This window comes from Dendropsophus ebraccatus, chromosome 10 (genome assembly GCF_027789765.1).
Source record: "Dendropsophus ebraccatus isolate aDenEbr1 chromosome 10, aDenEbr1.pat, whole genome shotgun sequence".
In the NCBI taxonomy this organism is placed as follows: Eukaryota; Metazoa; Chordata; class Amphibia; order Anura; family Hylidae; genus Dendropsophus; species Dendropsophus ebraccatus.
In genome coordinates, this window is record NC_091463.1 from 26,354,658 (window position 1) to 26,380,062 (window position 25,405).

At 42.8% G+C, this 25,405-nt stretch overlaps 1 protein-coding gene across 1 annotated transcript; it reads left to right on the forward strand.

Annotated features, from left to right (window-relative positions):
• The first annotated feature begins 1,830 nt into the window (after positions 1-1,830).
• Positions 1,831-24,177, forward strand: LOC138802620 (keratin, type I cytoskeletal 18-A-like). Its single transcript, XM_069986123.1, has 9 exons — positions 1,831-1,880; positions 11,067-11,386; positions 13,499-13,581; positions 17,473-17,629; positions 18,881-19,045; positions 19,158-19,283; positions 20,532-20,749; positions 22,410-22,435; positions 23,188-24,177. The coding sequence occupies exons 2-9, from the start codon at positions 11,072-11,074 to the stop codon at positions 23,307-23,309; spliced, it is 1,212 nt and encodes a 403-aa protein (XP_069842224.1). The 5' UTR covers positions 1,831-1,880; positions 11,067-11,071; the 3' UTR covers positions 23,310-24,177.
• Positions 24,178-25,405: the final 1,228 nt, after the last annotated feature.

A 25,405-nucleotide genomic window follows, 5' to 3' on the forward strand; every position in this document is an offset into this window, starting at 1 on the left:
ACACTTCCCCTTTCTCTGGGTGGCGGTTTAGATAGTCTTGCAGCCACACCTGCATTTCTGAGTTGAGGTATGTCTGTGTTGTTACATTGGTCTGCTGGAGGAGTCTGGACGTGGTTGGGTGTCCTTGGACAGGGAATGGACATAGATAGAGAAAATGTGCTTAACCTATCTTATCAATAAACTTTTCATGTGTCATAGAGAAGAGTTTGTATCATTGGGTCCCGGGTGCTGACAACTGATTCATTACAGATGCCATACGGATGGTTTCTCCAGGACATCACTGATCCTACTTTCTGTGGTCTGAAAAGAAATAATGATGTGTGGACGAGATCCACAAAATGAGTTTTAAAGGGATTATCCAGGATTAAAAAAAAAAAACGTAGCTGCTTTCTTCCAAAAACAGTACCACACCTGTTCTCAGGTTTTGTGCAGTATTACAACTCTGCGCTATTAAAGGGGTTATCCAGCGCTACAAAAACATGGCCACCTTTCCCCCTACTGTTGTCTCCAGTTCAGGTGCGGTTTGCAATTAAGCTCCATTTACTTTAATGGAACTGAGTTTCAAAACCCCACCCAATCTGGAGACAACAGTAGGGAGAAAGTGGCCATGTTTTTGTAGCGCTGGATAACCCCTTTAACTTCAATGAAACTGAGCTTCGATACCGCACACAAACTGTGGACAAGAGAGGTGCTACTTATGGAAGAAAGCAGTTATGTTTTTTCTAGTGGTGAGTGCCGCTTTTAGTTCTATGTTAGTGGACAGATATATGTATACAAGCCAAGCACCACCATAGACTCTACCACTCCACATATCTATGAGACAGTTTACAAGGAAATACCAGCCATTACTCCACTGACTAGAACAATTGGGTAGAAGCACTTCACTAGGCACTTCTCTGCCCATCTCCCTTCTCATTGCATAATACAGGCTCCATAGACTTTTACATTAGGGGGCGCTCTACGGGGGATCGTTAAATTGTCCGGGCATCCCATAAGAGATGGTTAACTTTGAGTTCTGCCACTGACTTAGGGGTTTTGCTAGGATAGGTGATGATTATATAAGACACATCTAGTCCAGGATGTATTATCCTGTGTATAGGCACATGTTCAAATGTATAGAAGCCCTGATATATGAGACAACTCCTAATAATATGGCGACAGACATCTATATGGAAGCCTGAATGGGCAGGCAAGAAAGAGCGGTCAATGCATTGTATAATAGCTAAAGTTATAGCCAGATGAGCATCCAACTAGCCACAAAGGCTTCTATTATAGATGACAAGTGCCAGTGTGTCCTCAGCGAGACCCAATAAAAATCCTGAGCGACAATGGCCTCACAATTGTCATAGCAACCCCAAACAAAACCATTCCTAATATCACAAGGACTTTTCCTGATCTGGGTCCTTGTGGTTTTTGCTTCTTTCAGGGTCCGGCAGGGTGTGGACTGTAGTAGCTAGATACACAGTATATTGCAGCCCAGGGTGGCGCAGGTTGTAAATACATCCTGCTCACTCTATGTTGGTGTCTTTTTATGTGCACATCTATATTTCTACTTATCGTGCTATGTGTGCACAAGGGTGTGTACCATCCTCCTGGTATATAGTGATATTTATTATCTTATGTCATCATCCCTGCCTAGCTGCCCATATATACCATAAATACTGCATACCTAGATATATTGGTGCCTGTAAAGGGTAGTTGTTACTGTAGGGTTGCCAAATGTTACAAACATGTTACAGGTAGCTGTGAATGACTTCAATGAGCGCCCTCCCTCCTGTGGGTGTGATTCCCCCCCCCCCCCCCTTAAGCTTCCTCTCTATAAAGCGCACAGGATACACAGCACTCTGCTCACAACTCTCTAAGGATCCGGCTGGAGTAAGGTACAGTAGGCAGACTTCCTTATATATACTGCCTAGAATACCTGGGGCAAGGTGCCATGAGACACTTACAAGACACATCATTGTTATAGTCATAGTTCATAAGAAGGCACTTATCATTGTTAAGTCAGTGGAGGCATTTATCATTATCATCATGGTTGTTATTATTATTGTTGTTGTTAATATTATGGTTATTATCATTATTATTATTATTATTGTTATTATTAGTATTAATAATATTAATAATCATTATTATACAGAATTCCTAGTAATGAAATGGCTACTTCGTTTGATTCAGTTTTATTATAGCAGTCGTATTTCACTTATTGTTTTTTTTATATAATTGTATTCTTACTTTATTTATAACATAATCTGAACAAACTACTTAATTTTGCACATTGCAGCATTTATTTTATCATGTGACCTTTTATTATACGTTATATGCAGTGTATTAGCTCGTCCTAGTAAATGACAGGTTGTTTGCAGTTCAGTAGGAGCATGTAGCCTCTGCACTTTAATAAATATATATATATATATATTTATTTTATATGATATATTTATTTTCATGTTACTTATAGGGCACCAGCATATTCTATAGCACTGTGCAGGTATTGTCATCTCTCATAGCCCCTGTCCACAATCTAATGTCCTTAAAGTTTACCTATAACTTAGGCAACCACAGCAGGATACGCTGAAAATATCCTGTGGTCCTGGTGTTGCGGGCAAGGGACGGAATTTCCGTAGACTGCATTGTAAGTGTATTACAATGGCGGTTCCGAGAGTTCTGTGCCCTGTTCGCGTCATAAGAGGATCGCCCACCTACAGGATTTTTTCAGTGTATTCTGATGCAATCCCAAAGTGATAGTTACCTACAGTGGTCCTGTAATTTGAAAAAAAAAATCTTTAGACAGGTAGCTTAGATATATGAAAGTTTTTATCGCTTGGGTCCGAATTTTCAGACCCTCACCGATCCTTAAACGGAGTTGAGAGAAATGCCCAATTATGCACTCCCCGATTCACTGCAGGAGACAATATACATTTAGGCCACGTTCACGCAATGTATATTTTCATTCAACAACGGATATTGTTACAGGTTTGCAACAACGGCCTTTATTTAATGACAGCGGCCGATCGCATTGAATTCTATGGAATCCCGGCCAGAGTGTATACACACTGTATACACTCTGGTCGGGATTCCATGTGGCCTCACAAAAAACTGACATGTCAATTTTGTGCGGCCGCTATTCATTGAATAGTAGCCGCACAAAATTGACTGTGCAGATAATGTAAAGTGCAGCTTTGGCCGCACTTTACGTTGTCTCCTATGGTCAATTAATTAATATAATTAATTTATTAATACCCAAATGTGCCAGCATACCAATTCCAAAGAAGTAATGTTCATTCTGCAGTAGCCGCCGGGGTGAACTTCACAGACAGCGGCCATTCTGTGATAAAGCATTGTCACAGAACGGCTGCTGTCTTACAGCATGTGAACGTGGCCTTAACGTGGCCTATGGAATTTGGCTTATGCATAGAAATAGAAAAGGTAGCGAGTTATGGAGTGAAGCGCATAACTGTGCACTTCTTTCCTTACTTCGTTTTACAGACTGATGGGAGTCTGAGCACTCAGATCCCGGCCGTTCAAAACTTTTGACATGTCTCTGCAACATGTCAAAAGTTTTGCTTTCAACAATCACATCACAAAACCATGGTGGTTTGCAGTAAAAGCGTACACAGTCTTCCCTATGTAGTTTTCTAGGCAGTTTCTCCCCTGACCTTTAAGTGTAACAAAAAAGTTGAACCCAGCCCTACAGGGGTTATCCAATATTGGGGTAACATAGCGGCGTTCAATTACAACCAGCTTCATGTGGTGTTACAAATCTAACCTGCTGATAGCTCCTTAAGGCGCAGGAAACCCAGAAGATAGAGGTAAGTCTCTTACCTTCATCCTCAGCTCCATTCCTGTGCCCTTAGTCATTTACTCCTTGGTCTGGTAAGACCAATAGGAGTCCTGCCCTGCCCCCATAGCAACGATCCGGCGGTACAGATTACTATTATTCACTGGATAGGTCCGTGCATTGTAGACAACTACGGATGACATGTCAAATATTTTGATTAGTCAGGGTCTCGGCGTCGAGACCCTGACCAATCAAAACATTTGACATGTTCTGTAGAAATTGCTGGAAGAAGCACTCCCTCCCTAGCTAGCTCATTACAGGAGATGGGCTACATAGACTTACAATGGAGGCCACCTCCTGCAACAAGTCAGATCAAGCAGCGAGGTAGGGAGTGAAGCGCACAGCCATGTGCTTCTCCTATCTATATCTAGCGGTTGATGGGGGGTACTGAACACTGGGACCTTGACTGATCACAACTAAAGTCTTCATTAACACTTTGGGGGGGTTATCAATTAGGCCCCGCCCCCTTTCCCTGGCCAAATTAACTAAGAGGCGCACACCTCTTACTCGATCCAGACGGATGTGTACCCGACCTTGCCCCTAGCCTATTAAATTTACACCTACTACCAGCATGATTCACGCCTGCGAGCATGATAAATGAGACGTGGAAGGAGGCCTCGTCTCCTCCCCACCTTGCCATGCCCCCCCCCCCCCCCGCCCGCCCATCAGGCGAGCGGTGGATAGGGCAAGCGTATGCCAGGGAGAAGCGGTGAATCTGCGTCTTCTCCCTGGCATACCTCCCTGCTGTAACTTTGATAAATGTCTCACTTTAAATATTCATCCTTCTGCACTGAAGATGCTTCCAATCTGTAATAACCTAGCAAATATATATATTCCCAATCCCAGTTTTACAGGAAGCAGATACACCCATCATTACATTTTTAGACAATAGAAAGAAGCGCACTGAAATATTGGAAGAACGTATGGATTGTGTGTATAGTATTCAATAATTGCAATTAGAATGCTAAATGTGTGAACCCATACTGGCTTCCTTTATTACTTAGAAATGTAATCTGCCCCTGCATCCATAGACCTGGTTTCTTATTGTCACACTGCCCGTATCTGCCATGTCACAAGAGGCCACATACTGTGACATTTTATTAATGCTCTTCATGAGCTCTCCATATCCATAGTTACTTAGACGCTTCATATTTGTCCACATCTCTCCCTAGGGCCGGCATTAGAGCCGTATGGGTGGTACTCTAGTTAGGGGCCAACGCTTGCTTGTCGGCTGTCTCCTGGTAATATCCCATACAGCATGCCACAGTGTTTTCTGCCAGATTTGTTTAGCTTCATACGAAATTGCAGGCACATTGACATACAGTAGGCGGCCTCTGCATCTCTATGGCATCCCTGGTGCGGCTCCATACAAATCAGAACTGTAAGGGCCCTATTACATGGAGCGAAAATGTGCCAAATCTGACCCGATTTGGCAGATTATCGCTCTTTGTAATAAAGACAACGATCAGCTGATGAAATGATAATTGTAGTTTATTCCAACCTAAAAATCATCCCTATGTGTAATAGCAATGTGCGGCCGATGGTCCACGCTTCCCAGTGTTCTTCTTGCTTCCGTCCACTGTACGCAGCTTCTGGTGGAACTTCAGGAACTGAAGAGACAAGCCGCTCAACCAATCACTGACCGAGATGGGACTGCCACGGCCAGTGATTGTTACTTTTACTTTTACTGTTACTTTTGAGACCGGCTCCAGTTCCAATGATGGCTGCAGACAATGGGCAAAAGCTAGGAGAACACCGGGAGCGTGGACAGGTATAAACTTTATTATTTTACACTTTTAAAACCAGGGCTGCATGGGCATCCCTGACAATATATATACAGCCCTTGCTACACGATAGTCGAGCTGTGTAATAGGCCCAGTAAACGAGCTCCAATCTAGCAGATCGGCACTCGAACCGGGCCTAATACATCCAATCAAGCCAATTAACTGGTATGAACCAATAAATGTCAATGTTTTTAGCATTTAAAAAGGTTTTATCTCTTGGGAATGTCATAAAATAAGTCCAAATGGGAAAAGTCACTTAAAAAAACTTTTGACATGTCATATAGGCATGTGAGAAGTTTTGATCAGTAGAGGTCTGAGTTTTCTGAGTACCAGTAAACTCTAGGATGAGTAGGGAGGAGTGCACGCTAAGGCTACGTTCACACAATGATTTTCTATGGCCGTTAATTGATACCCAAAATAATGTCAGTTGTTTTGAGTACCAAACAACGGTCGTGGTTTAGCATGTTCCAAAGGCCATTGGAACGTTATTCTAGTTCAAAGTCAAAGATGGCCCTTTTGGGTGTGTCTTTAAGGATTTTAACACAAGGGACGGTGAAAGGACAGTGAAAAAAAAGTATTATGTGAGAACAACTTAAAATAATTGCCGCTGTTTGCCCCAAATTAAGGACACAAATATCAATACAAACATTTCATACATTGTGTGAACCAACATGATTGGCTGCAGCAGCGATTCACGTATAGATGAAGGTCATTGCCACAGCCATGTAAACAAAGCTCGCATTTTTATTATTGCAATTCCATTCAGAAATAAAAATTTAAAGGGGTTGATCACATATCGCTTATCCACTGGACATAACGCATGCCATATTGTCTCTTTTTTTCGACAGAGCCACCCCTTGAAATAACCATTTTGCCCTGCAGTTTTGGATAGTACTCCCAAAGAGGTTTCACTAAAGGCAGAATAGAACCTTCCTTGACTTTCTGTCTATTGTGTTGCCCCTAGTGTTAGAATACACGTGAAACAATATAGCATGGGAAACAATATAGCATGGGAAATATACAGTAAATGTTTGCACATGCTGTCACAGTCGGAATATTCTGTTACAGTTGAAGCTATAAACAGGTGGTTGCCCTTGGGGAAGAAGCAGACTACTATGGAAATATGCAGACGAAATGTTGTAGGTTATTACAATGGCTATTGTGTGCAAGCCAAGCGTAAGCTAAGCCATGCATGAGAAACCTCATACCTGTACGTTACCTGTGGCTGTCTCATGTTTCTTGTGTAGGTTTTTGAGATAACGCTGAGATACAAGTATATGATATACATGTATACATATCTAATAAGGGGTATAGAGTTTTTACATTGCAGCTGATGTGGTTACACTTGGGCCCTATGAAAAAAAAAGTTTTCTTTCACATCATATGGCTATAGACATAGTTTGTTGCCTAGATGCCTATAGACATGGGTTTGTTGCCTAGATGCCTATAGACATGGGTTCTTTGCCTAGATGCCTATAGACATGGGTTCTTTGCCTAGATGCCTATAGACATGGGTTCTTTGCCTAGATACCTATAGACATGGGTTCTTTGCCTAGATACCTATAGACATGGGTTTGTTGCCTAGATGCCTATAGACATGGGTTCTTTGCCTAGATACCTATGGACATGGGTTCTTTGCCTAGATGCATATAGACATGGGTTCTTTGCCTAGATACCTATAGACATGGGTTTGTTGCCTAGATGCCTATAGACATGGGTTTGTTGCCTAGATGCCTATAAACATGGGTTCTTTGCCTAGATACCTATGGACATGGGTTCTTTGCCTAGATGCATATAGACATGGGTTCTTTGCCTAGATACCTATAGACATGGGTTTGTTGCCTAGATGCCTATAGACATGGGTTTGTTGCCTAGATGCCTATAGACATGGGTTCTTTGCCTAGATGCCTATAGACATGGGTTCATTGCCTAGATGCCTATAGATTTCATGATGGACATGGGTTCGTTGCCTAGATGCCTATAGACATGGTTTGGTTGCCTAGATGCCTATAGACATGGGTTCTTTGCCTAGATGCCTATAGACATGGGTTTGTTGCCTAGATGCCTATAGACATAGGTTCGTTGCCCATCCTAGAAGCAGTAAAAGCTCCTCTTTACCACATAGTATGTCAACTTCAGAATGCTTCATTTAGCGGTTTTGTCTTTACTAACAAAAGGAGAAGATATATTACAGGAAAACGGATCATAAATGCATAAGGGATTCCTTCCTGGTAAAACAAGTAGTCCAAGTTAACATCCTATACTGTACCTAAGACCTACATGTCATATGAACTGAGCACGAAAAGGAGGAAGAATAAGTCCTATGAACAGAAGTGATAATCGAGCTGGGAGACAAAGCAAAAGATATTTCACAAATGTCATTAGAACAAAGGTCTCAATGCTGTATATAAGAATAGCGATCTGTCATGCTGATACAATCAGATGGTAACAGGAGCTATATGTATAGTATGGTACAGAATGAGTATAGTAATGGTGTATGGTGAGTAGTGACCTGAAGGCATCACTGCCACTTGATACCAAGAGTAACTTTTAAAGTGTACCTTTAAACTTAATGTTTCTATGGCTGTTTTTGTGCCTTTTTTTGCTGTTAGCTTTATATTTTTGGGTTATAACTGGCTTAAGTATCCCTGAATCCCAGAGTAATGGCATGTTGGGGACACCATAATCAACAGTGATTATTATTATTATTATTTATTTTTTTTTGGGGGGGGGGGGGGAATCTATGAATACATTTCATGCCATATTTGTGTGGTGTACCCCTGGTGCGATTTTATATCGGAGTGACGGACGGTCACTTAATAGGTGTTGTAGTGTGACACCACTTCTAGGGTGGATGGCCGAGATACAGCCGGACCTTATGTTGTTGTCACGTGACACCAGTGCCTGGAGGGCACACAGTTGTGATGGCACGCGTGCTTTTATTTTGTAAGGTCGGTTCCCTTGGGATAATGTAGTCACAGATGATGTAGTCACGGATAGCCAGAGTGGTAGAGTGACCCTCCCGGATAGTAGGACCCACCACCCACAGAAAGGAGAGAGTGTGCAAAGGTTGTGGTTAGGGATGGTCCGAACCGAGTTCGGTTTGGGTTCGAACTCTCGGTAATGATTCCCGCTGTCTGCCCGCTCCGTGCAGCGGGCGGATCCAGCGAGAGGACCGCCTTGAAAACTGGGATACAGCCATAGCTATAGACTTTATCCCAGTTTTCCAGGTGGTCCTCCCGCTGTATCCACCCGCTCCACGGAGCAGGCAGACAGCGGGAATCTGATGCCGCGGAGAGTTCGGACCATCCCTAGTTGTGGTGTGTGTGCTGTGTCGGTGGTGGCTTAAATTAAGTTGAGTCGGTTTACTACTTGTAAAGGTGCAGCAGGTAATACAAAAGTCTCCGAGATACACTTGACAAAGATCCAATAAACACTTGATAAGAGAACGACCAGATCTGTAGAATAAGTGCATATAGTCGTGTTGGTTAAGTTGTGCTGAGTAAAACAAGAGGCAGAGTAGCAGAGAGGAGGATGCCGTGAGAGTCTTAACCCATGTAGTAATGTGCTCTGCCGGGATGTTGGAGGATGAGGTAGAAGACTTAAAAGAAAAATAAGAAGAACACCTGTGCCAGTGACCTTTGACTTTAGTCCTCACACCACCTTATGCCCACTAGACTCGGTTGAACCTTCCTAATGGGTGACACAGACCCCAGATCTTGTTACCTGGAATGAACGAATGCTGAGGTTTCTCAGGTTTCTGAGGGTTCATAGGCTACTTGCATCTTTGCTCTGTTCGGATCAGTTCCTGGCTCTATGGCTCTAGTATGGATACTGTCCTGCTCTGTGACTTCTCCTTGTCCACGGCGTGGGTTGAGGTTCTCTCTGGCTAGTCCTCTCTTAAGAGGAGTTTAGCAGTGCATAGTGCTTTGGAATGTTAGCACTACTTTTACCACAACAAGAATACAAAAAGTACAGACTTTGAGAAGGGTGTATGTAACAGTAACACCCCTAGTGGGACATCACATTTGCATCTCAGGTTGTTATCATGCTGATCACCGAAGGTTTGACCCATGGGGCCCTCACTGGTCCTGAGAATAGGTTCCTGAATAACATCAGAATAACATCATTCTAAAAGGAAGACTTGGATCCCTATCCTTGGGATCAGTTGGGCGTCTTAGTGGTCAGACCTCTACTGATCAGCTTACTATCCCCAATCGTATGGATAGGACATAGCAGTCTTAAATGGGAATACCCCTTTAAGGCCCTTTTACACAGCCTGAATTCCATTCGAATCAGTACTTATAGAATGACCTGTTCCTGATAATTATGCTAAAACAAAATGACAGTAAAAAATCTAATGCTTCTCCATCAACTGATCGGATCTTTTGTGCAAACACTTAAATCGTCATTATGGGCCGTGCATCACCCATTTATATGGTGATGACAAAATAAATGAGGAAATTAAAGGGCCGCACATATGATCCAGCCAGTGTTTGTGCAGCCCAGCCTGTAATTGATTGAGTTGTGTGAAGGTTCATTAAACGAGTGCAGATCAACAAGATCTACTCCAGTTACAGGGACCTGCTCGGCCCATGTAAATGCTGGGAGCTTTCGAAATTTCGAGTGTGAAAATAGCCTAACATAGGAACTCTTTGGGGGACAATTACTATGGCTGTGCCACTGGTGTAAGCCATGAAGGAGGCCCCTTTAAAAAAGTTGCCCCTTCTCCCTGGCGTACGCCTGCCTTAACCCCGACTCGCCCGATGGGAGGGCAGGGGGCGTGGCAAGGCAGGGAGGAGGCTGAAAGCAGGGGTAAACTTGTTGCGCCGGGCACGGGAAAAGGGGATGGCGGCTTTGATAAATGTCCCCTTTTATGTTCAGCTATTGACCTTTCTCTTCTCTCCTTAGTATGACTGACATAAGCTATGACTTATAATGTTTTATAAAATTCCTTAGAGATTGGTCACAAAATAAAGTTAGTGTAGGACTGAAAACTGTAACTATTCCCAGTTCTCAGCATAGAAGAGGTGCTGCAGATCTGTAACTCAATACCTCAGACATAACACAACGTTGGAATGGCTATTGATTTTTTTTGCGATAAGGTATCATTAGTGATAAGGTATCATTAAGATCGATAGAACCTCTAACAAAGTCCTTTGTGTCAGATCTGTAACTGGAAAATGTCTACTCAGTGCCAAAGGGGTTTGGGTGAATTATTGGGTGAAGTCCATGCCCTCTTTGTTCTGGAAATTGGTGGCTGGAAGAACCACAAGTTTAGGCATGTCAGACTATAAAAAGGAATTTCCCAGTCGCTCTTATAAACCATTAGTATGAATACTTTCCAATAACCTCAATTACTATGTTCTGAGTCATCTATTATTATTACATTTTAGTACGTTTTCACTTTTCTATTCTTGTTTGTTCTTTTTATTATGTCCATAAAGCTCTGATGGCTACCCTGTGCTCCCTCCGTGCAAGTCCCTTAAAGCTTCGGACCTCCTCAGCCAGTGTCTCTTACGATGGAAGGCCTTGGGTTGCCTCCACAGCTCCAGTTCTCAATTCCTCCCCGGACAATGGGATTAATGACAAAGAGGTGATGCAGAATCTGAACAGTCGTCTCGCCAGTTACTTGGAGAAGGTTTCTGCACTGGAAAAATCAAATCAACAACTGGAGATCCAAATTCGAGAGAAATTATCGGAGAATGCCATAGTGAAGAAAGACTACAGCGATTACTATACGACGATCAACACCCTCAGGAAGCAGGTGAGACTTGAATAAGACCCCCCTACATAATCTCAAGGTTCAGTACATCGCTGTTCTAACATATTGCTGGGCCTACTTCAAAGGTTTCTCTTAGAAAACATTAGTGAAGGGGTTGTCTGAGTTTAAAAAAAAAAAAAAAAAAAAGGAAATTATTCAGCACAGAAATCTGGACTTCAAGTGATTATCCAGGCTTGTAAATTTGATGGCATATGTTCTGTAAAAGTATGGTGAGTGCAAGATCAAGCACTGCTAAACATTGAAGAGGCTGCGGCACTTGCACAAGCTGCTGATTGGTGGGGGTCCAGGAGGCGGACCCCCATTGATCTAAAGGCCGTACTTCATGGCACCATAATATGGGGAAGTGAGTGCCGACCTGTCAGGTCAGCTCTCGCTTCTCCCTCTTTTCCCACTTGCTGCGTGTGCTATTACATACACAGACAGCGAGCGGGGAGCAGATTCTTCAGGCTGCCCATTGAAGTCAGCAGCAGTCTGATGCCGCCACTCCTATTCCACAGAGCGACGCACAGCAGACCATCGCTTCAAAAATTGTGCTCTTTCTGCACGTTGAAAGACTATGATCAGCCACGTCGGCTGACAGTTACCGTTCAACATGTGCTATTACATTGCTCGATTATCGGCCTGACCGGCCAGTAATTGGCCGGGTGAGGGCGATTATCGTTTAGTGTAATTATGCCTTAATATTGATGGTCAGACGATGGAATGGGCCATTATTTTCCAAGCCCAGATAGCCGCCTTCAAATGGTATTCAAGGTATTCAGCCATCATGTAGCAGTTATTTTATCTAATACAACATTGGCGCCAATGGGCTCTGTCTGACACCACGTATGACTGCACCACTGTACCCTCTATAACTACTCCACTGCATATCTATATACACAAAGCTAACATTACCACGGAACAATGATCAAGGGTCTGGAAGCAAATATTTGACAGAAACCCTATTCTGTACAACGGAAATACTTCTACACCCCTGACTAAATAAGGTAAGAAAACAAACGTGAACCTGCCCTAAAAGACGATTTTTATCTATATTTACTTGTGTGTATTAGAAAGTCACAGACGGCTGAGGGTTTTACTGTGTTACACGCGAAGCCTCATGTCTGTATCTTGGTGTTTATTTTCTGCACATAATACAATCATGTCTGTGGTTTTTTATGTCATATTAGACATTTGCTAAACCATTAAACCATTTACAACAGCTACTGGAATGTACTGGGTCGGTCACACTTCAGGTCTGTCCAATTATTAGTTTACTGTAATTTTATGGTCTGTTTGCATTAGGTGTGTTTACATACTGTAATGTGTCAGTACTATAGCTGACGTCTACGCTAAACATCTGGTTTAATAAACATTCAAGGATGCAAAAGTAAAAGTATAACTTAGGGCAAAAAAATCTACTTTAAAAAACAGTTTTCTTAAAATGCAAAGATTGGAGGGAGTACAATGCAGGCCTATTTCGTGGCATGGGACCCTCAAAAAGTAAACCCCCCAACACAGAAATTGTGACATCAAGAAGGACAACCATAAGGATCAATTCCAAAAAACAGCTCCAATTTGTGGCATGTGCAAGGGGCTTCAATGATATAAAAACCAGAAAGAAAGGAAAAAATTTTCAGCCACATGAAACCTTTATGAAACCAATATAGTCAAATCAACTGGTGTCAGAAAGTTATATACTGTAGATTTGTAATTTACTTCTATTAAAAAATTTCAAGTCTTCCCATACTTATTAGCTACTGTATGTCCTGCAGGAAGGGTTTTATTTTCAGTCTGACACAGTGCTCTCTGCTGCCATCACTGGCCGAGACAGGAACTTTGTCTTGGTTTTCTATGAATCCCCATAGAAAACCTTTCCTGCTCTGGACAGTTCTCGGCCAGAGATGTCAGCAGAGAGCACTGTGTCAGACTGAAAATAAAACAACATTTCCTGCATGACATGCATCAGCTGATAAGTATGGAAAGACTTGAAGTAAATTACAAATCTATATAATTTTCTGATACCAGTTGATTTGAAAGAAAAAGTTTTTCGCTCGACAACCCCTTTAACATGAATAGAATATTCTTCTTACAGGCTTCTTCTTGTTCTTTCAGATTACAAATGCAGTCTCTGAGAATACAAAGCTCCTACTGGCTATTGACAACAGCAAATTGGCTGCAGATGACTTCAAGGATAAGTAAGTATAAGAAATGTACGACCTCCCAGGACGCTAATGCAGACAGATCTGGCTACCTTCATAGAAACTGTGCCCTAAGCATCACACAGTTTGCCCCCTTTACAATACTCAAATAGTATTTTGGCCAACATATTACTGCTATATATTGTTCTAAGACAATACTGCCATATAGATCCCATGTAGGTACATAGTTGGTACGGTTAAAAAAGACACATGTTGTGTAACCAAGCAGGGGATGGTTGGCACAGTGATTAGCCATGTTATCTTGTAGTGTTAGACACAAGGTAGCTTACAGGGACAGGGCTAAAATCAATGTGGAATTTCAGCCAGCCCATAAGCGGTACAACGCCCAGGGGCGTAGCTAATGACTCCTGGGCCCTGGTGCGAAAGGTCAACTTGGGCCCCCCCCCCCCTATTGGTGTATATATATATATATATATATATATATATATATATATATATATATATACACCGAGACAGATATTACCAATAACACCAGCATATAAGAAAGATAGGAAGAGAAATATTATCACCATACATATTACCGTCATATTGTTACTGACCAAATCCTGTATACTAAGACCAATAAAACACAGTACCAGATAACAAGTAACAAATAATTCCACCACATACTGACTAACACCAACGCTGCTACTAACACCACCACATACTGACTAACACCACCTCTGCTACTGACTATTACCACCACCTACTAACACCACCGCTGCTACTGAATAACATCCACTGTACACGTATCACCGCATCCAGTCATATAGAGGTGGACGCAGCTCCACACAGGCTCTATACACCATATACATTACAGTGCAGTTATATCCGGTGACTTACAGGGGACGTCTTCTCTGATCGGAGTTCTTCCCTTTTCATCTTCTTCTCCATCCGTCCTGGGCCATCATGAACTTCTCCGAGCCACGAATCCACAGAATCTGCCAGACAGACATATTAGGCTCCTCACACTGACACCATCCTCATCTCTCTACAAACTGCACATTTTTATTGGCCCCTTTATGCCCCCATTTAGTGGTTAGGCTGACTCTATGTGACCCCCTTATAGTTTATGCCCTATATGTAGCCTCCTTATAGATGGTCCTCCTCTGTGTATCCCCCCTTATAGTATATGCCTCCTACTATGTAGCCTCCTTATAGATGCCCCCTCTGTGTATACCCCCTTATAGATGGCCCCCTCTCCCCCTATGTTGCCCCCCCTTATAGATTGCCCCCTCTCCCCCTTATAGATGCCCCCCTTATAGATGGCCCCTTCCCCCCCTTATATATGCCTCCCTTATAGATGGCACCTTCCCCCCCTTATATATATTGCCCCCCTATAGATAGCCCCCTCTCCTATAGATGGCCCCTTCCCCCCCTTATAGATGATCCCCCTCTGCTATAGTTGGCCCTTCCCCCCTTATAGATGGCCCACTAACCCCCCTCCTTATAGATGGTCCCCTTCTTCCCCCCCTTATAGATGATCCCCCTCTTCCCCCCCTTATAGATGATCCCCCTCTTCCCCCCCTTATAGATGGTCCCCCTCTTCCCCCCCTTATAGATGGTCCCCCTCTCCCCCCCTTATAGATGGTCCCCTTCTTCCCCCCTTATAGATGGTCCCCTCTCCCCCCCCCCCTTATAGATGGTCCCCTCCCCCCTTTAGATGGCCCCCTCCCCCCCTTATAGATGGTCCCCTCTCTTGCCCCCCTTTATAGATGGCCACCTCCCCCCCCTTTATAAATGTCCCCCTCTCCCCCTCCCTCCTATAGATAGCCCCCTATTTCCTTTATGAAAACAAATAAAAAAAACACACACAACTCACCTATCAATGCGCTCCCCCGGCGATCTTCTTCTTCAGCCTCTGTCTGCCCCGGATCATGCGCTGCTGCCGGGGGTGTCGCGTCCTATCCCCGGCAGCGTGCGCATCATAGAGTTCCCTGTGCTGAGACCTCCAGCACAGGGAGCGTCTCTAATGTGCGCTCCCTGTGCCGGAGGTAACAGGCACACAGGGAACTCTATGATGCGCACGCTGCCGGGGATAGGACGCGACACCCCCGGCAGCAGCGCATGATGCGGGGCAGACGGAGGCGGCCTCTTGTGACCGCAAGCAACACAATGTTGCTTGCGGTCACAAGAGGGATTGATGAGGGGGGGCCTCAGGGGCCCTGCGGGCCCCGCGGGCCCCCCCTTGTGGCGGGCCGGGTCGCAGCGGCGACCGCTGCGACCCTGGTAGTTACGCCACTGACAACGCCCCCCACCCCACCGCCTAGATGACTGCACCTGTGATCATGTATAGTGGTAGGAAGGGGAAACTGAAATTGAATGTGACATCACAGAAAGTAATGCTAATAGACTACATTTGGCAGATCTTCTCTCAGATGTTTTCATAAGATACTTCATACCATGACTTATGATGCCCTTAAAGGGGTAGTTCACTCGAACATAACTTCACTTATGTTTCTGCCAATGGTCAAACTAATAATAAATTCAATACTTGTTATTATCTATTCAGTCTCCTTCTCCCAGTTCTGAGCTGCTGCTTACTGCTGAAGACACAAAAATCTGTGTGTGAGCTTTTCTCTCAGTCTCCCCCTTCTCTTCTGAGATAGCTGATGTAAACAAGTCCCTATCTGCAACTTTGTAGCTTCTTTGTAATGCTGGGAAGGTTAATCACAGTGAGTTCTTCAGCCACTTGAGCTCAGATTAACTTTCCCAGTATTACGAAGATGCTACTAAGTTGCAGATAAAGCCTGCCGGGGACTTGTTTACATAAGCCATCTCAGAAGGGAGGGAAGATGAGGTGGAGATGGAGAGAAAAGCTCACGCACATTTTTTTTGTGTTTTCAGCAGAAAACAGCAGCTCAGAACTGGGAGAAGGAGATTGAATAGATAATAAGGAAGGAATTGTTAGTCTCACCATGGGCAGCAACATATGAAAAGTTATGTTTGAATGGAATACCCCTTTAATTCCATACTAGTCAGGTTGGCTTTCTGGAACTACACTCATACACAGTTCGAATCCTATTGACTGTCTATTCCAAAATCTTTAGGTAGACCGAACTTTTCCCATTACATAAACACCCAGTCGTTTCGAATTACTTCACCCAATGCAAAATGCAATTTCTAGGCATATTTACCAGATCTATTCTGAAAGTTTCACTGTATCGTCACAACAAACTCCATTCTCACAGATTCCTACAGGCACAAATCTTTTCCTTGCTTCAATATCGCCATCTTATATCACATTATGTAATCACTAGTAGACTATCATTGGTCCATTGAACTCGATGGACTCACACAGGTATGCTGTGGTATATATCAGCATACCTTTCTGCCAGTATCACAGGGGTTGTCTATTAATTTCATTTTTTTTATGATTTAGAACATGGTAAAATAAAAAAAATAAGTAATACTCACCTCATCATTCCTACACGACTGTTCTGAGATAATCTCTTTCGCTATTTTACCATATTCTGTTGCTAATATTATTAACGCTATACTGGGAACTCTAAACTTTAATTGCTAGTAACAAAGATTAAAGAATTGTATACATACTGAGAGAAAATTATATACTCACCCTAATGTGTAGGTGTGGTATACACCATTATAACTTACCTTCCATCCAGTGCAGCTCTGCAGTTCTCCATTGTATCTCTGGCACGTGACTTTATTAGAGCACTTTATTAGTTGACATTAGAAACACAAGCACTAAGCCTCTTATATCATAAGTAAATGAACCCCATGCCAAGCAGGCCTATAAAAGAAGCAGACTTGCCTTGTTATGGAAAATTCCTTTTAATCCTCATAAAGTATGCCTTGAAGTAATGATAATCTGCACAGGTATGCATTGTACCCTCACCAGCAATACAAACATTGTATTTTTATTAGGTGGAGCACAGAATCTGCCTTGCGCCAGTCTGTGGAGCGGGATATGAACGCGTTGCGTAAAGCCAAGGATGATCATATTGTCATTTGTGACAGTCTGAGGACCGATGTGGATAGCCTGGAGAGTGAGCTTCTGACCTTAAAGAAGGACCACAAACAGGTACCATCAATCATTTACCCGACGGCATCCCATCTTCTCTTACCTAGTGGTGGAACTGTTAAACATTTTCTATGTCCATTGGAGCAATAAAGCTTAAAGCGAAGGTGCTACACTGAATTTTGTTAACCCCTTAAAGCGAACCTGTCACGTTCAAAATTTTATACAATCTGTAGACATCATGTGATGGTAGGAGGAGCGGAGCAGCTGGATATATAGTTTTATGGGAAAAGTTTCAGGATAACTTAACATTTATTCATTTAAATCTCTGCTTAATCTGGGTAGGACTACATAGTCCAGAATGATCCAGAGATTTCCATAAAAAAATGTCAAGTCAGGCTAGGTTCACACTGCGTTTTTAGCATCCGTTTAACTAATCCGCAAACTGATTGCAAAAAAACGTATGCATTTGTGTGCATCAGTTTTCGATCCGTTTTTCCATCGACTTCCATTATAAAAAAAAAAAAAACAGATCAAAACGGATGCGTTTTTTTTGACACACAATAAAGTACTGTTGACACTACTTTTTTTTTACTGTTAAAAAAAACGGATCTGTTAAACGGATTGCAAAAACGCAGTGTGAACCCACCCTCACCCAGAAACTTCCCCCACAAAACTATGTATAAATCTGCTCTATAACATAATGCCTGCTGACTGGACTGCATTTTAATCATGACAGGTTCTCTTATAAGAATTTGGTGATAAATGTAGGATTTTTATTTTCCAGAGGAAACTAAGTAAAAAAAATGTATCGATGTGTTCACATTGGAGAAAATTTCTCGAATAAAGGGGAGGGATTAAAACAAATATACCAATTTTTTTCCACTACCTGGTCAGCTCCGGTACGGAGATCCCGGTGGTGCGGTCCATTTTTGAACACGGTACATGGTGTCCATGATTGGCAACGATTTTTGTGAACTTCCATGGACTGGAGACGGGCCAAGCGCCCCAGTGTATCTTTATCCCCTCCCCTTGTAGATGTGTCTCCATTAGAATCAATTCTGGCTGCGTCACCGAGGGGAGGGGATATCGGTATGCTGGGGGCGCCTCCAGTGCATGAAGCTGGCTGAAGGGCCTATAAAGAAACGGTGGCGATTTGAAAAATGGAGCATGCCACTGGGGTCTCCACGCCAGCACCGACCAGATAGTAATAAAAATTATTAATATTTACTAAGCAAACTGGTACAAACTTGAATGTACAATGGTATTTGTTACTTAAGTTGCATGTGGACTGACATACATTCTGTAATGCAGGATCTTGCCGATCTCAGAGATAAACTAGAGAGAGGAAAAGTTGAAGTAGCTCTTGATGCAGTCCAGGGGCCCGACCTCACGTCCATCTTGGATGAAGTCCGTGCACAGTATGAGGCCGTAATAAAGAAGAATAAGGAGGACGCAGACGCTCTGTTCCAGGCTCAGGTATAGAATACATGAGAGCTCACCAGTATAGCTTACAATTGGCTGAGCGGTCAGGTCTCTGGAACAAAACATCTTCGTGCTGTGGGATGTAATAATGTCAATTGTTTTGTAGTATGAAACAGTTTCCCTGCAACTTGCAAAAGACAATGAAAACATGCGGATGGCACAAGATGAAGTACGAGAGAGAAAAACCGTGTTACAGGGACTGCAGCTGGAGTTAGAGACAACAATAAACCAGGTGAGGATCAGTGGTCTATATACCTGCACACACATATAGCTTACTATCTAGGGATACAAAAGACTAGAAATGTATAGATGCCACTTATTACGGGTGGAAATGCCTTCACCGGTGCATGCCTGGGATAATAAGTATGGACTGGATGTGCCGGATTAATTATAAAAATGTATATTTAGTGGGTATAACTATTGGGACACAGTAGAAGACAGCAGTCGGCACTGCACTAATATGCTCTCACCTTACTCTATAAACATGTAGGACACTAGATCAAAGCACTCGGCAGTGTTCAGTCTCAAGGCACAAGTTCCGCAGTAGCAAACCAATACAGGAATAAGGAGATGGCACTCACCAGATCTACATTCACTACATGCTTTATTGATTCTTACACACAGGCAACCTCATAACAGGTAAGCAGGGATGCCAGAAACCTCAAGAAAAAGTTACAGCCATTTCACACATTCGTGTGCTTCTTCAGACCATCTGAAGAAGCACACATGAATGTGTAAAACAGCTGTAACCTTTTCTTGTGGGTGCTGGCGTCCCTGCTTACCTGCTATGAAGCTGTGCTTGTGTAAGAAACAATAAAGCATGAAGATTTGGTTAATGCCATCTCCCTATTCCTGTATTGGTATAACTACAGGCGTTGCAGAGGTAGCAGTCACACCGGGGCCGTGGTACCCAAGAAGGCAAGTAAGAAGACACCAATATTATAAATAGACCATAGATAATAATAGTGTTGAGCAGAGTTGCCAAACTGTTCGCCGAACCCGAACGCTCAGCATTTGACATCCTGAGAAATTAGATCCTGCCTTAAGGCTGCCAGGAAAACATGGATGCAGCCTATGGCTATGTTCACATATAGTATTTTGCTCAGTATTTTTTCAACCAAAAACAAAAGTGGAACTGACAGGGCAAAATTATAATGGAAAGATTTGCACAGTTTCTGTGTTTTCAACCCACTCCTGGTTTTGGCTGAAAAAAAGTGACCAAAAGACTGACGCAAATGCTATGTGTGAACATAGCCTATGGTTGTATCCATGTTTTCCAGGAATCCCTGGGGCAGCCAACTTCTCCAGATGCCGGGACTGAAATGCTGGGTATTCGGATTTTGAGAAGGTTTCTGGACCCAAACAGTTCGACAACTCCACTCAACACTATCACCTATGTGTATGTGTATGTTCACCATTTTCGAGGAATTCTTCTCCGATAACATTCAACCAAAAATACAAAGATGACATTGTATTGCAGGTAAATGCTCTAAGGCAAAACCTGGATGAAACTGAGCTGCGGTACAAGAAGGAACTGGAGAGACTGCAGGGCAATATCATTATATCGGAACAGGAGCTATCTGAGGTATTAAAGACCATACAAAACAACAAACTGGAATACGAGGCACTGTGGAAGATTAAAGAGACTCTGGAAGCTGAAATTGCCGAGTACCGACGTCTACTGGAAGGAGAACCAGCGTAAGTGGCGGTGATGGATGGCGGGAGTGATTAAGTATGACACCTTGAGAATGTCACACGCCTGTGTAATATGTAGCCCCCTCTCTGTAAACACAGGCCCCACATTCCTTGGCTGTCCTTGGTGTGTGGGAGCTTCATGTGAGTGTGAGATGTTCGACACAAATCCTTTCCAGCACAGATTCTATGGCGTGACTTCTTTTTATTAGTTACGTAATGTTTCCTTCCGATCTAAAAGCCTTTCCAAGAGGAAGACAAGCCTAATACTACACTTCAGGCCCATGGCTTGGTTTTTACAGACTTACTATACAGTTGCAAGACCAAGGAAAGACTTTAATTTCTGGAGGTCTGTCTGCTGTGCCCCCAGTCATCAGCTGTGATCTAGGGGTTAATCTGGATACAGGTGCTCAATAACCCTATGACCCCACAAGGCAAAGAACGCACTGCAGTGTTCCGGTAACCCAATAACTGATCATGTAATGCATGGAAATGCTGGTCCACAACACTACTCGTTGAAAGTTTAGATGTCACTTTAAAAAAACTAGCACACATCAAAAGTTTTGATGGACCGAAGTGTGAGTGTTCACTAGAACAAGCAGGGAAAAAAGCATTTGTCTAAGACCTTCTCTACCCAACTTACTGCTATCTGTGCGCCCAACACAGAAAGTCCCATGTTTTTACATAAGTCGTCCTCACTTTTCTCAGGTTCTCACAGTTTCTATTGGGGTCACCAGACCATTCAAAACTTATGACACTTTTGGGGACATTTATGAAACATACGCCAGATGTGTACGCAAGGGAGAAGGTGCAGATTCCCCCTTCTCCCTGGGGGCGGGGCCTAATATAAGACCGGCATACTTGTACGCCGGTCATCATAAATCCCTCCCTTTGTCTACAACTCAAGCCACTTTAAATGCCCGACATGCTTTACAATTTCTCCACACATCTCCGGCCTACACTGCTACATCGGCAACATCATACAGCTATATTGTGTGCGGACATACACCAGTCCCCTCCTGTCTTCTGAGATGTAGAAATACAGGAAGTAAGCGTTGGGGAGGCTTAAGCCGTTCCCTGCACAACCCCTTTAAGCTTGTGACCAATCTCCCCTATTTTATTCAGCAGTAAGGACACATAACAAGACTTCTGCGTCCTTGTTGGCCTTAAAGGGGTACTCCAGCAAAAAGCTTTTTCCCAGTAATTGAAACACATTACAAAGTTATATAACTTTGTAATATACTTCAATATCTTATCTAATGACTGTTGACCCCAGGCTGCTCTGTGGCAGCCATTTTGTGACAATGACATCACCAAGATGCAGGCGGGTCTAAGCCCTGTTAGGCCAGCCTCCCTTTGTCAGATGACTCAGGTTGTTCAGCTCTGATTGGCTGAGCAAGATGTAAGCCCTCTAACAGTTCTACAGAGTCAGTTAGACATCACAGGAGACAAAGTGCATCATGGGAAACCCCAAACCAGGAAGCTGTCCCAATGCAAATGATGTCATTGTCACAAAATGGCTGCCACAGAGCTTTGCAATGTGTTTCAATTACTGGGAAAAAGCTTTTCGCTGGAGTACCCCTTTAGAAATAAAATCTGGTGATATCACTTTAGGATTCAATCATTGTTTCAGTTCCCACTAACAATTGTTCTTGTTACTTTTCAGAGAGATCATCATCCCAGAACCAAAACGTAAGTGACATATATAGGAAGATAGTATCTGAAGAAGTATTTTTGCTGCATCATAGACAGATTTTGCTGACAATGTTTGGTTACTAGTTGACCTGTAAACCAAGGGTCGTAACTTCCTGGGGTTCAGAAGTAGAAGTCACATTCAGGTCCTGGTGCCATAGTGGGCTCAACATCCCCTTCCTACATAAGAATACAGCAGTATCGTAAAATGCACATGAAACATAGGGGGTCCTGTTACAGATTTTGCATTGGGGCCCAGGAGCTACATATCTGACCCTATCCACACAGGGAAACGTACAAAACTATTTTCATAACATCCTCCGTCACATCATTTTTTTTCTTATCAAAAGATTCATACCATTTTTTCCCAAGATGGGTGATGTTTTTTTTTTAATTACAAACATAAGATTACAAACAGCACCACTCTTGTCCTCAGTTTGGGCGTGGTACTGCAGCTCAGTTGCATTTAAGTGAAAGGAGCAATGTTTCACTACCACACACAACCTTAGGAGAGGAGTGTGGTTTTTGGAAGACAACAATTATATATTTCTAAGCCTTTTAATGTCCCATACAATCTACCGAGACCTTTTGAAAAATTATTTGTGGATAGTAATGGAAAAAATGCTTTTTCACCAATCTTCCATAAATTAAGTCACAACTTCCTTTACCAAAACCTCCCCCTAGGATCCTCATATTACCTATTATTGATGCTTTTTCTAAGCTTGTAAAATAGTTTTTTTTTTATTTTACAGAACCAGACATCAGAACAAAAAAAATAGTCAAAATTGTCACACAGACTCTTGTGGATGGAAAGATTGTGGGTGAATCGAGCGAAGTGGAGGAATATGAGCACGCTATGAAAGAAAACAAGTGAACCCGGTCCCCAGCCTCTTCCTCTACATCTAAGCCTTGCAGCTGAGTGACCTATAGTACCATCATCATCATCATCATCATCAATGCCAAGCAATGCAGAATTCTGGTTTTCTTGTAATACATACTAACTAGAGTCTAATACAAGAAGTAGCTTATTTAAGCAGGCTTGTTGTAAGCAATGGCGTTCTCTGATATACTTGCAGGGTTAATTCTGTACTTTTTTTTTTCTATGCCATCGATATGCAGCTCCTTCCCATAATTCCCATGTGTTGACTGCGGCTAAATTGACTCTAGTGAGTTTTTTCATTGAAGACGTTATGCCATTGAAATCCCTGGGAATCCTTCCTGCTGCAGATAACACATACGTACAATGAACCCTGCATAACAATGTGATATTCTATAGAATGTGATATTAGAAGGGATCTTAACGTCTAAAACTGAAAAGCTTTTGGAAAGTCAGGCTGGGTTCACACTGCGGTTTTGCAGTCCGTTTAACATATCAGTTTTTTACATGGCTACTTTTAACGTGGTCAACCACGTCTTTGTGTCAATTTTAATCAGTTTTTTTTTTTTTTAAATGAAAGTCAATGGAAAAACGGATGCACACAATGACTTCCCCCAACCCATAAAACGTATACGTTAAACGGACTTCAAAAGCCCAGTGTGAACCCAGCCTTAAGATTTTTTTTTATGATAGTCTTAGGAATAGTTGTGGGACCCTGGGATATGGGGAAATATAACCTGTAAGCTCTGTGCTTGGGGATGGTTTATATCCAATATAACTGAATTAATATAAAAATAGATTTTTCTGCATTTGGGCAACAATTCTTTCATATATATATATCTAATAAAACATGGTTTCTGTTGTTTATCAATGTATTCATCTAACCACTCTAGCTTTGTGGCTAATATGTAGTTTAAGGCTATGTTCACACTAACTAAAACTACGGCAGTAGTTCTCGCCGCAGAACTACGGCCGTAGTTTTGCGGGGTGGAAACATATCTTCAATCTATCTTCAATGGGATCCCGGCCGGAGCCTACACACATCGTATACGCTCCGGCCGGGATCTGTGCGGCGCCGGAAAAAACTGACAGGTCAGTTTTCTGCGGCCGGAATTCAGTGAATTCCGGCTGCAGAAGGACCTGTCAGTTCACACAGTGAAGCGAGCGGCTCCGGCCGCTTGCTTCACTCTGTGCTATGGGAAGCTCTGATGCGGGTGCACGCTGATGTGCCCGCTGATGTGCCCGCATCAGAGCTCCGCGGACGGAAAGATCACCCGGCCGGTACTTAAGTACCGGCCGGGATGATCCGGGCTAAGACCAGCCGTTCCGTGACCCGGCCGGGGTCACGGAACGGCCGGATGTTCACGTAATGTGAACATAGCCTAAAGGGGGTATTCCAGAGTCAAAACATTTTCAAATGAACTGGTGCCAGAAAGTTATACTCATTTATAGATTTGTCGGAAACTATCCAAAGGTTTTTTCCAGAGGAAGTTTTCAATGGGCATCGACTCCTGCTCTGAACAGTTCCTGACACAGACGGAGGTGGCAGCAGAGAGCACTGTGCCAGACTGGAAAAAAATACACCACTTTCTACAGGGCATACAGCAGCTGATAAGTACTAAAAGGCTTGAGGTTTTTTTCTTTTTATTAAATATAAGTAATTCACAGATAATTTTCACTAAAATTCACTACATTTTAGATTTGTTCCCCACCCCCCCTTGCAAATTATTCTGACTGACAAATCTGTGCAACATGCACATGAATGTATGCAATTTCTAAAGAATAGGGCAGTCACATACATGTTTGCCTGTCTACTACAATGACATACAGTAAATGATTAAATAGCGGCTATAAAAACTGACGTTAATAAGCTCAAGGCCCCTAATTATTTGGACACAGAAAATTTACCAAAGCCACTTAAAGGGATTATCCCATGGTTCTAAATTATCACCTAGCCACAGGTACAGGGATAAATAACCAATAGGTGGGCATCCCCTGCATGTTTAAAAAGGCATACATCTTTTAATATATCTGGTACATCTTACACCAGCCTACTGTTTTTAAAAGGGAATGTATCACCTATATGTTTTTAA